Source organism: Chanos chanos, chromosome 1, assembly GCF_902362185.1.
Source record: "Chanos chanos chromosome 1, fChaCha1.1, whole genome shotgun sequence".
In the NCBI taxonomy this organism is placed as follows: Eukaryota; Metazoa; Chordata; class Actinopteri; order Gonorynchiformes; family Chanidae; genus Chanos; species Chanos chanos.
In genome coordinates, this window is record NC_044495.1 from 62,946,982 (window position 1) to 62,959,481 (window position 12,500).

The window sequence follows — 12,500 nt, forward strand, 5'->3', positions numbered from 1 at the left end:
ATACTATAACACAAAATGACTTCATTATACAAATACAATAACACAATTGACTTCATAATACAAATACTATAACACGAAATGACTTCATAATACAAATACAATAACACAAAATGACTTCATAATACAAATGCAGTAACACAAAATGACTTCATAATACAAATGCAGTAACACAAAATGACTTCATAATACAAATACTATAACACAAAATGACTTCATAATACAAGTGCAATAACACAAAATGACTTCATAATACAAGTGCAATAACACAAAATGACTTCATAATACAAATACAATAACACAAAATGACTTCATAATACAAATGCAGTAACACAAAATGACTTCATAATACAAATACTATAACACAAAATGACTTCATAATACAAGTGCAATAACACAAAATGACTTCATAATACAAGTGCAATAACACAAAATGACTTCATAATACAAGTGCAATAACACAAAATGACTTCATAATACAAGTGCAATAACACAAGATGACTATATAATACAAATACAATAACACAAAATGACTTCATAATACAAATACAATAACACAAAATGACTTCATAATACAAATACTATAACACAAAATGACTTCATAATACAAATACAATAATCATCAATCAAAGGCACGTCAAAGGACTGCAGAAATGGCGTTTGTCTCGATGAGCGTGTGTGGGGTGTGTGAGAGAGAGAGCGAGAGCGCGTGTTAAAACGGGGGCGTGTCCAAATGGGGCGTGTCTAGGTGTGCATTGCTGGCTCCTCCCATTCAGTTTCCTCATTTCCCCCTTTGAGGGAAAAACCTCCAGCGATGCCAACTGCGGGATTAATACACACGCACACCATTAATACACACGCACACCATTAATACACACGCGCACCATTAATGCACACGCGCACCATTAATACACACACACACACCATTAATACACACACACACACCATTAATGCACACGCATACCATTAATACACACACACACCATTAATACACACGCACACCATTAATACACACGCACACCATTAATGCACACGCGCACCATTAATGCACACGCACACCATTAATACACACACACACACCATTAATACACACACACACACCATTAATGCACACGCATACCATTAATACACACACACACACACACCATTAATGCACACGCATACCATTAATACACACACACACACACACCATTAATACACACACACACACCATTAATACACACGCACACCATTAATACACACACGCACACCATTAATACACACACACACACCATTAATACACACGCATACCATTAATACACACACACACACACACCATTAATACACACACACACACACACCATTAATACACACACACACACACACCATTAATACACACACCATTAATACACACACACACACACACACACACACACCATTAATACACACACACACCATTAATACACACACACACTCACACCATTAATACACACACACACCATTAATACACACACACACACACACCATTAATACACACACACACACACACACACACACCATTAATACACACACACACACCATTAATACACACACACACACCGTTAATACACACACACACCATTAATACACACGCACACCATTAATACACACTCACACCATTAATGCACACGCACACCATTAATACACACGCACACCATTAATACACACACTCACACCATTAATACACACTCACACCATTAATACACACACACACACACCATTAATACACACTCACACCGTTAATACACACACACACACCATTAATACACACACACACACACACACCATTAATACACACTCACACCATTAATACACACTCACACACCATTAATACACACGCACACCATTAATACACACGCACACCATTAATGCACACACACACCATTAATACACACACGCACACCATTAATACACACGCACACCATTAATACACACGCACACCATTAATACACACGCACACCATTAATACACACTCACACCATTAATACACACACACACCATTAATACACACACTCACACCATTAATGCACACTCACACACCATTAATACATACACACACCATTAATACATACACACACACCATTAATACACACTCACACCATTAATACACACGCACACCATTAATACACACGCACACCATTAATGCACACACACACCATTAATACACACACTCACACCATTAATACACACGCACACCATTAATACACACGCACACCATTAATACACACGCACACCATTAATACACACTCACACCATTAATACACACACACACCATTAATACACACACTCACACCATTAATGCACACTCACACACCATTAATACACACGCACACCATTAATACACACACACACCATTAATACACACTCACACCATTAATACACACGCACACCATTAATACACACGCACACCATTAATGCACACACACACCATTAATACACACACTCACACCATTAATACACACGCACACCATTAATACACACGCACACCATTAATACACACGCACACCATTAATGCACACGCACACCATTAATACACACACACACACACACACACACACACCATTAATACACACACACACCATTAATGCACACGCACACCATTAATACACACACACACACACACACACACACCATTAATACACACACACACACACACCATTAATACACACGCACACCATTAATACACACTCACACCATTAATACACACACACACACACACACCATTAATACACACACACACCATTAATGCACACGCACACCATTAATACACACACGCACACCATTAATACACACACGCACCATTAATACACACACACACACCATTAATGCACACGCATACCATTAATACACACACACACACACCATTAATACACCCACACACACCATTAATACACACACACACACCATTAATACATACACACACCATTAATACACACACACACACACCATTAATACACACACACACACACCATTAATACACACTCACACACCATTAATACACACGCACACCATTAATACACACGCACACCATTAATACACACGCACACCATTAATGCACACACACACCATTAATACACACACTCACACCATTAATACACACGCACACCATTAATACACACGCACACCATTAATACACACGCACACCATTAATACACACACACACTCACACCATTAATACACACGCACACCATTAATGCACACGCACACCATTAATGCACACTCACACCATTAATACACACGCACACCATTAATGCACACACACACCATTAATACACACACTCACACCATTAATACACACGCACACCATTAATACACACGCATACCATTAATACACACGCACACCATTAATACATACACACACCATTAATACACACGCACACCATTAATACATACACACACCATTAATACACACACACACACCATTAATACACACACACACCAAGGAGAAACAAAAAGACAAAACACACAAACCACAACAGACATTATGCGAGAGCATGTAGCTACCCCCCTCTGTGTGTATCTCATCAACCGGTGACAGTTCTCAGTTCTGAGAAAGGTCATAATGCCACCGGTGACAGTGGGTTTTCAGTTCTGAGAAAGGTCATAATGCCAGTCCAGAGACCTCTTGCCTAAAGGTCATTGATCAGATAGTCGGGTCAGGGCTCACCAGCTCAGTGAAGGACTGCAAAGGTCATTGATCAGATAGTCTGGTCAGGGCTCACCAGCTCAGTGAAGGACTGTAAATGGAAAATACATCTGTTTGCTCGGCCTTTCATTCCTCTGTCTCATCACTCTATCCTGTCCACCCTCAGGAGTCACATAGGCAAAGCCATCCTCAGCCAGCCGGCCTGTGTGTCCAAGCTACTGTCCCTGCTGCTGGACCAGCGTCCGTCTCCCAAACTGGTGCTGATAACTCTGCAGCTGTGCCGTGCCGCTCTGCCGCTCATGAGCGTGGAGGACTGTGGGAATGTGGCGCTGCCGTCGTGGAGTTACTCCATGAGCACTCTGGACTCAGACCAGCAGGATGCCAGCGACCCGGCCTCCCGCATCGCCGCTCTCTTACTGGCCAAACTGGCCGACTACGTGGTACCAGGTCTCAATCATCAGTGTTCTTTTTTGGTTTTTAAGTTTCCTCTACTCCCAGCTCAGTACCCCTCTGTTCTGTGTTAAGTCTCTGTCTCAGACTAAACCCAGGGCCAGGAACACTCAGGCGTTTTCACACACTCACACTGATGACGGCAGAGCAGTCGTCAGAGCGGTTACTGTGAGGTTGTTGTTGTTATGTGTTTGAGCTGATGACGGCATGCTAGCAGTCAGTGATGTGTGATGAAGAGGAGGATGTTATATCCTGCCTTTGCTGAAAGACTGTCGTTACAGCTTGTCACTGATTTATTAAAAACAGTTATTTAACAGACACACTGTTCTATGGCGTTCAGTCGTTTCCTGAGTGAAATAATTGTACAGCACTTAACATTTCTCTCTCTCTCTCTCTCTCTGCCCCCCCCCCTCTGTCTTTCTCCCCCCTGTCTTTCTCCCTTTGTCTCTCTCTCTCTCTGTCTCTCTCTCAGGGTGTCAGACTCTTTTATCTCCCAGCTCGTCAGAGCCAGACACCAGTCTGCTGCGCTCCTGCCCCAAGACGTCTGTGAAAACAGACAAAGATGGTGCAGAGGAGAGTGAAGCTGTGGGTGGGAAACTCTCCATCTTCATCCATAAGAGAGAGGACCAGTCCTCGCATGAGGTGCTGCAGCCGCTGCTCAGGTACGACAGGAGAGAACAGCACACCTGTGTCCGCTGCTGAACACTCCCTGCCACACCAGTACACGTGTTCCAGATCTGACTGGGAACTTTGGTTTGGGAAGTTCTGATTTGGAGGGTTTTTTTTCAGGTTTAAAAAGTAATTCCCTCTTGGAAGCTGGTGTGTGTGTGTTTTTGAAGCTGGTGTGTGTGTGTGTGTTTGAAGCTGGTGTGTGTGTGTTTGTGAAGCTGGTGTGTGTGTGTTTGAAGCTGATGTGTGTGTGTTTGTGAAGCTGGTGTGTGTGTGTGTTTGAAGCTGGTGTGTGTGTGTGTTTTTGAAGCTGGTGTGTGTGTGTGTGTTTGAAGCTGGTGTGTGTGTGTTTGTGAAGCTGGTGTGTGTGTGTTTGAAACTGATGTGTGTGTGTTTGTGAAGCTGGTGTGTGTGTGTGTTTGAAGCTGGTGTGTGTGTGTGTGTTTGAAGCTGGTGTGTGTGTGTTTGTGAAGCTGGTGTGTGTGTGTTTGAAGCTGGTGTGTGTGTGTTTGTGAAGCTGGTGTGTGTGTGTTTTTGAAGCTGGTATGTGTGTGTTTGTGAAGCTGGTGTGTGTGTGTTTGTCAAGCTGGCGTGTGTGTGTGTTTTTGAAGCTGGTGTGTGTGTGTTTGTGAAGCTGGTGTGTGTGTGTTTGTGAAGCTGGTGTGTGTGTGTTTGTGAAGCTGGGGTGTGTGTGTGATTGTGAAGCTGGGGTGTGTGTGTGTTTGAAGCTGGTGTGTGTGTGTTTGTGAAGCTGGTGTGTGTGTGTTTGTGAAGCTGGTGTGTGTGTGTTTTTGAAGCTGTCGTGTGTGTGTTTGTGAAGCAGTACCATTGTGTTTTGCTGGGAAGTCAGTATGATTGTTCTGTTTTTTCTGTGCAGTAGTTCAGAGGGTCGACCGTTCCGTCTCGGCACAGGAGCCAACATGGAGAAAGTCGTAAAGATGGACCGAGACATGACCAAGGTCAGGCTCTTCACCACACTCTGGTCATTTATACTGTTCTCTTCACCACACTCTGGTCATTTATACTGTTCTCTTCACCACACTCTGGTCATTTATACTGTTCTCTTCACCACACTCTGGTCATTTATACTGTTCTCTTCACCACACTCTGGTGATTTATACCTTTGACCTCTCAGTGTCACCACCTAGTGTTCAGTATTGTTTTGAGTTAGTCCAATGCAAATGTATTGTATTTACCAATGTCCACAACAAACCAAGGGTTGTTTATAACCATTACATTGTTACTATGTGTAATTGAGGTGTTTGCCATGTGTAGAGCGGTTACTGTGAGGTTGTTGTTGTGTGTTGTGTAGAGCGGTTACTGTGAGGTTGTTGTTGTGTGTTGTGTAGAGCGGTTACTGTGAGGTTGTTGTTGTGTGTTTGCCGTGTGTAGAGCGGTTACTGTGAGGTTGTTGTTGTGTGTTTGCCGTGTGTAGAGTGGTTACTGTGAGGTTGTTGTTGTGTGTTGTGTAGAGCGGTTACTGTGAGGTTGTTGTTGTGTGTTTGCCGTGTGTAGAGCGGTTACTGTGAGGTTGTTGTTGTGTGTTGTGTAGAGCGGTTACTGTGAGGTGGTAACGGAAGAGGCGTCAGCTGCCCTGCGTAAAGCCACTAAATGGGCTCAATCTGGGCTGATTGTGAGCGTGGGTCCCCCAGTGGAGACTGTGGTCCAGGACGGCGCCGGGGGAGTGACGACAGGAGACAAGAAGAAGAGTGCTCAGACCGCTGTGTGCAGAGACAGGAACGCAGAACTGGCCAGGTACTGCACTCACTTTTCAATTCATTATTCTGCCCTAACACTATTACTCAAAACCACGCTGTTCATTTGGTCAAAGTTTACATCACACTACTCTCCTCACTAGACAAATTGCATAATAGAGAATAGAGCTGTATTGTAGAGTAGTAACGTACTATACAATAGTACTGTAGAGTAGAGTAGTACTGTACTGTAGAGTAGTACTGTACTGTAGAGTAGTACTGTACTGTAGAGTGGTACTGTACTGTACTGTAGAGTGGTACTGTACTGTAGAGTAGAGTGGTACTGCAGAGTAGTACTGTACTCCTGTCTCACCGTCTGCAGGCAGAGGAAGGACACGAGAGAAAAATGCCGCTGCTGCAGTGATAACATCACCAGACATCACAGTCATGATGGCCCAGTCCCAAACCACCCCACTGCCGTCTGATACAGTCCCAAACCACCCCACTGCCGTCTGATACAGCCCAGTCCCAAACCACCCCACTGCCGTCTGATACGGCCCAGTCCCAAACCACCCCACTGCCGTCTGATACGGCCCAGTCCAAAACCACCCCACTGCCGTCTGATACGGCCCAGTCCCAAACCACCCCACTGCCGTCTGATACAGTCCAGTCCCAAACCACCCCACTGCCGTCTGATACAGCCCAGTCCCAAACCACCCCACTGCCGTCTGATACAGTCCCAAACCACCCCACTGCCGTCTGATACAGCCCAGTCCCAAACCACCCCACTGCCGTCTGATACAGCCCAGTCCCAAACCACCCCACTGCCGTCTGATACGGCCCAGTCCAAAACCACCCCACTGCCGTCTGATACGGCCCAGTCCCAAACCACCCCACTGCCGTCTGATACAGTCCAGTCCCAAACCACCCCACTGCCGTCTGATACGGCCCAGTCCCAAACCACCCCACTGCCGTCTGATACGGCCCAGTCCCAAACCACCCCACTGCCGTCTGATACAGTCCAGTCCCAAACCACCCCACTGCCATCTGATACAGCCCAGTCCCAAACCACCCCACTGCCGTCTGATACGGCCCAGTCCCAAACCACCCCACTGCCGTCTGATACAGCCCAGTCCCAAACCACCCCACTGCCGTCTGATACAGCCCAGTCCCAAACCACCCCACTGCCGTCTGATACGGCCCAGTCCCAAACCACCCCACTGCCGTCTGATACAGCCCAGTCCCAAACCACCCCACTGCCGTCTGATACAGCCCAGTCCAAAACCACCCCACTGCCGTCTGATACGGCCCAGTCCCAAACCACCCCACTGCCGTCTGATACAGCCCAGTCCCAAACCACCCCACTGCCGTCTGATACAGTCCAGTCCAAAACCACCCCACTGCCGTCTGATACAGCCCAGTCCCAAACCACCCCACTGCCGTCTGATACGGCCCAGTCCCAAACCCCCCCACTGCCGTCTGATACGGCCCAGTCCCAAACCACCCCACTGCCGTCTGATACAGCCCAGTCCCAAACCACCCCACTGCCGTCTGATACGGCCCAGTCCCAAACCCCCCCACTGCCGTCTGATACGGCCCAGTCCCAAACCACCCCACTGCCGTCTGATACAGCCCAGTCCCAAACCACCCCACTGCCGTCTGATACAGTCCAGTCCCAAACCACCCCACTGCCGTCTGATACAGCCCAGTCCCAAACCACCCCACTGCCGTCTGATACAGCCCAGTCCAAAATCACCCCACTGCCGTCTGATACGGCCCAGTCCCAAACCACCCCACTGCCGTCTGATACAGCCCAGTCCAAAACCACCCCACTGCCGTCTGATACAGTCCCAAACCACCCCACTGCCGTCTGATACGGCCCAGTCCCAAACCACCCCACTGCCGTCTGATACGGCCCAGTCCCAAACCACCCCACTGCCGTCTGATACAGCCCAGTCCCAAACCACCCCACTGCCGTCTGATACGGCCCAGTCCCAAACCACCCCACTGCCGTCTGATACAGCCCAGTCCCAAACCACCCCACTGCCGTCTGATACAGCCCAGTCCCAAACCACCCCACTGCCGTCTGATACGGCCCAGTCCCAAACCACCCCACTGCCGTCTGATACGGCCCAGTCCAAAACCACCCCACTGCCGTCTGATACAGCCCAGTCCCAAACCACCCCACTGCCGTCTGATACGGCCCAGTCCCAAACCACCCCACTGCCGTCTGATACGGCCCAGTCCCAAACCACCCCTCTGCCGTCTGATACGGCCCAGTCCCAAACCACCCCACTGCCGTCTGATACGGCCCAGTCCAAAACCACCCCACTGCCGTCTGATACGGCCCAGTCCCAAACCACCCCACTGCCGTCTGATACAGCCCAGTCCCAAACCACCCCACTGCCGTCTGATACAGCCCAGTCCCAAACCACCCCACTGCCGTCTGATACGGCCCAGTCCCAAACCACCCCACTGCCGTCTGATACGGCCCAGTCCCAAACCACCCCACTGCCGTCTGATACAGCCCAGTCCAAAACCACCCCACTGCCGTCTGATACAGCCCAGTCCCAAACCACCCCACTGCCGTCTGATACAGCCCAGTCCCAAACCACCCCACTGCCGTCTGATACAGCCCAGTCCCAAACCACCCCACTGCCGTCTGATACAGCCCAGTCCCAAACCACCCCACTGCCGTCTGATACAGCCCAGTCCCAAACCACCCCACTGCCGTCTGATACGGCCCAGTCCCAAACCACCCCACTGCCGTCTGATACGGCCCAGTCCCAAACCACCCCACTGCCGTCTGATACAGTCCCAAACCACCCCACTGTTTTAGTCTATGGCTCTAACCTGTCATTAGATTGTCAACTGTTAATACTTAAAGGCTATGTGCCATTGTTTTGGTTTTCATTTGTACATTTTCATATAGAGTTTATATTTAATAAAGTAGTAGATTCTGAATATGATTTCTGTCTTTGCTGTGCAAACAAATCAAGTCTCAAGAACTTTGGAACTGTCGACCACCAAAATTCTGGTTTCATGACATTCAAACCCTAGTAACATGGTCAGACTTCACGGTATTCTGGTCATATGGTCAGCCTTCACGATGTTGTGGTCATATGGTCAAACCTTACATTACTTTACATTAAACTCAGATCTGCTGCCCCCTGCTGTTGTGCAGTAGCTTTGCAGCACTTCTCTAAGTGCTTCTTTTCTTCTGTGTTCTCTCTCTCTCTGTCTCTGCGCGTCTCTCAGGTCAGACCCAGTGCGTCCATTCATCAGTGGGCATGTCGCTAACAGCATGGCCGCTGAAGTTATTGCTCTATTACACAGTCTCCTCACGGCACCAGAGTCCAACACCGCTCAGATCTGGACCAGTACCGCTGAAAAGGTACCAGACCACTATGTCACCTTGGTCTAATTGACCTGTTTACACCCATACTTTCCCTGAAAGTGTCACAAAGATATCGAAAGCAGATATACCATGATGCCGCTTAGAGGTTTGAAAATGTTAGTGTCGACCTGCTTAAGTTAGGGATTTTTGGACAAATAAAATGAATGTGCACGTGTTTAATCTGATTGATCCTAAGTACCTCAGATAAAACTGGAATTTTTAACTTCCACACATTGCATGAGGACTCCAGTCACCACAGCCAAAAGAAAGCCAGCAGCATCGTTCAGGAGCACATGCCAAAGCTGAGAGAGTGGTGACCCTGTGTGTGGCAAGTTTATCATTATAGTGATCCCCAGAGTGCAGAGCACAGGGCCCTCTCTCGTTTGGACTGGTCAGACATATCAGCTGCACAGAGAGGCAGGGAGGATACCTCTGTTCCTTCTTATTGCTGATTGGGTGTGGTCGCCTGGTGCCCCTGTCATATAATAATACGATCTAAACCTCAAATACAAAAACACTCTCTGAGAACCAACACTGTGCTGGAGTGTCATCTCTGTTGCTGTTTGTTGTGTTGTTCTGTTGACATGGGGGTGACATTTCACTGGTCTCGTTCTCCACATTGATGTTTTCACTCTGTGTCTTTGCGCCCCTCTTACCCTGAGTCCAAATACCTCATGTATACCAGACATCCAGGCCTGTCAGTCAGTCACCCAGATATGACGGTCAGGGACTCTCATCCTTTCATTCATCATCTGTAGTAAATCAGTCGCAAATGGAAACCGTTCATGCATTTTGTTCCTCTGCACAAGCACATTACTTCACATTTTTAGACCTTTCAGCCCATGGCGTTCACTTTACACTCAGAGTGTTCCAGTTTACACTCAGAGTGTTCCAGTTTACACTCAGAGTGTTCCAGTTTACAATCACAGCGTTCCTTTAACACTGTGCTCTACTGCTCCCTGGGTTCCTCAGCAATAAGACACTGTCTTTTTAACTTCATTCATTTGAATGCTTCTGAAACATCTGGCCAGTGAATAAAAACAGAGATGTGAGGATGAGGATGAGGAAGAGGCTGTTTTGGTTGTGCAGGTGCTGTCGCGGGCCCTCATGTTCATTCCCCAGCTGGGGCGCTACGCTGAGAGCATCCTGGAGACCGGCAGCAGCAGCGGCAGGAAACTGGCCAAACTGCAGGCCATCGGGAGACAGGCCATCGCCGCTCTCTGTGCCCTGGGAGGGTTTAAAGAGACCATCAAAATAGGCTCAGAGGTCCAGGTGTGCACACGCATATAATCACGTGCAACCACACACACACACACACACACATATATATATATATGTACATATGCACACACATTTACACACGTATATATCTATATATCAATATATATAGCTATATATCTGTATATCTGTATATCTATACATACACACAAACATATATATATATATATATACTCACATAAACACAAATACATGCACACACACATATATACATAGAACAACGAGGAACGATATTGTGCATAATCTATGTGAGTATTGAGTTACTACATTTCCCATGATGCCTTTCTCTCAGGTGGTGGGTAAGGGGATCCAGGGCAGTGTGGGTGTGGTCATGTCCATTAATGAGCAGGAGGGCATCGCCACAGTGAAGTTCCCGTCCTGTGAATACCGCAGAACCTCCAAAGCTTCAGATATCCTAACTGTGCCTATCTCACGCCTCTGCACCCCCCGATCTGAGGTAATACACACCTACATACACACACACACGCACGCGCACGCACACACACACACACGTACACACACACACGCACACCCACACCCACACACACACACGCACACCCACACGCACACCCACACACACACACAGACACAGACACGCACACACACACACACACACACGCACGCACGCCCACACACACACACACGCACACACACACACACACACCCACACGCACACCCACACACACACACAGACACAGACACGCACACACACACGCACGCACGCACGCCCACACACACGCACACACACACACACACACCCACACGCACACCCACACACACACACAGACACAGACACGCACACACACACACACGCACGCACGCCCACACGCACGCACGCCCACACACACACACACGCACACACACACACACACACGTACGCCCACACACACACACACACACGTACGCCCACACACACATACAGACACACACACACACACACAGACACAGACACACACACACCTCACCACACGCGCGCACACACACGCACACACACACAGACACACACACACAGACACACACACACATGCACACCCACACACACACACACACACACAGACACAGACACACACACACACCTCACCACACGCACGCACGCACACACACCCCCCACATACACACATCCCCCACAAACATACAAACATGTGTGTCTGTGTGTCTGTGTGTGTGTGTGTGTGTGTGTGTGTGTGTGTGTGTGTGTGTGTGTAGGCTCTGCCGCTGTATAAGCTGTCTATCACAGAGAAGGTGGTGCAGGCGGTGCAGTCCATGTTGCTGCCACAGGAGGGCAGTCTGTCCATTCACACGTCCCTGCCGGCCTCAGGGGATGGAGCCAGTCCTGTCATGGCCGCGGTGC

General features: G+C 48.0%; 1 protein-coding gene across 1 annotated transcript in view; it reads left to right on the forward strand.

Annotated features, from left to right (window-relative positions):
• hectd4 (HECT domain E3 ubiquitin protein ligase 4) overlaps positions 1 to 12,500 on the forward strand; it is a 102,346-nt gene that overhangs the window by 43,972 nt on the left and 45,874 nt on the right. Inside the window, 8 exon segments of the mRNA XM_030767260.1 lie at positions 3,828 to 4,108; positions 4,584 to 4,773; positions 5,658 to 5,739; positions 6,333 to 6,535; positions 9,733 to 9,868; positions 10,961 to 11,143; positions 11,442 to 11,606; positions 12,356 to 12,500. The exon segment at positions 12,356 to 12,500 is cut by the window's right edge and continues 25 nt beyond it. Of these exon segments, the coding sequence (XP_030623120.1) occupies positions 3,828 to 4,108; positions 4,584 to 4,773; positions 5,658 to 5,739; positions 6,333 to 6,535; positions 9,733 to 9,868; positions 10,961 to 11,143; positions 11,442 to 11,606; positions 12,356 to 12,500 (1,385 nt within the window).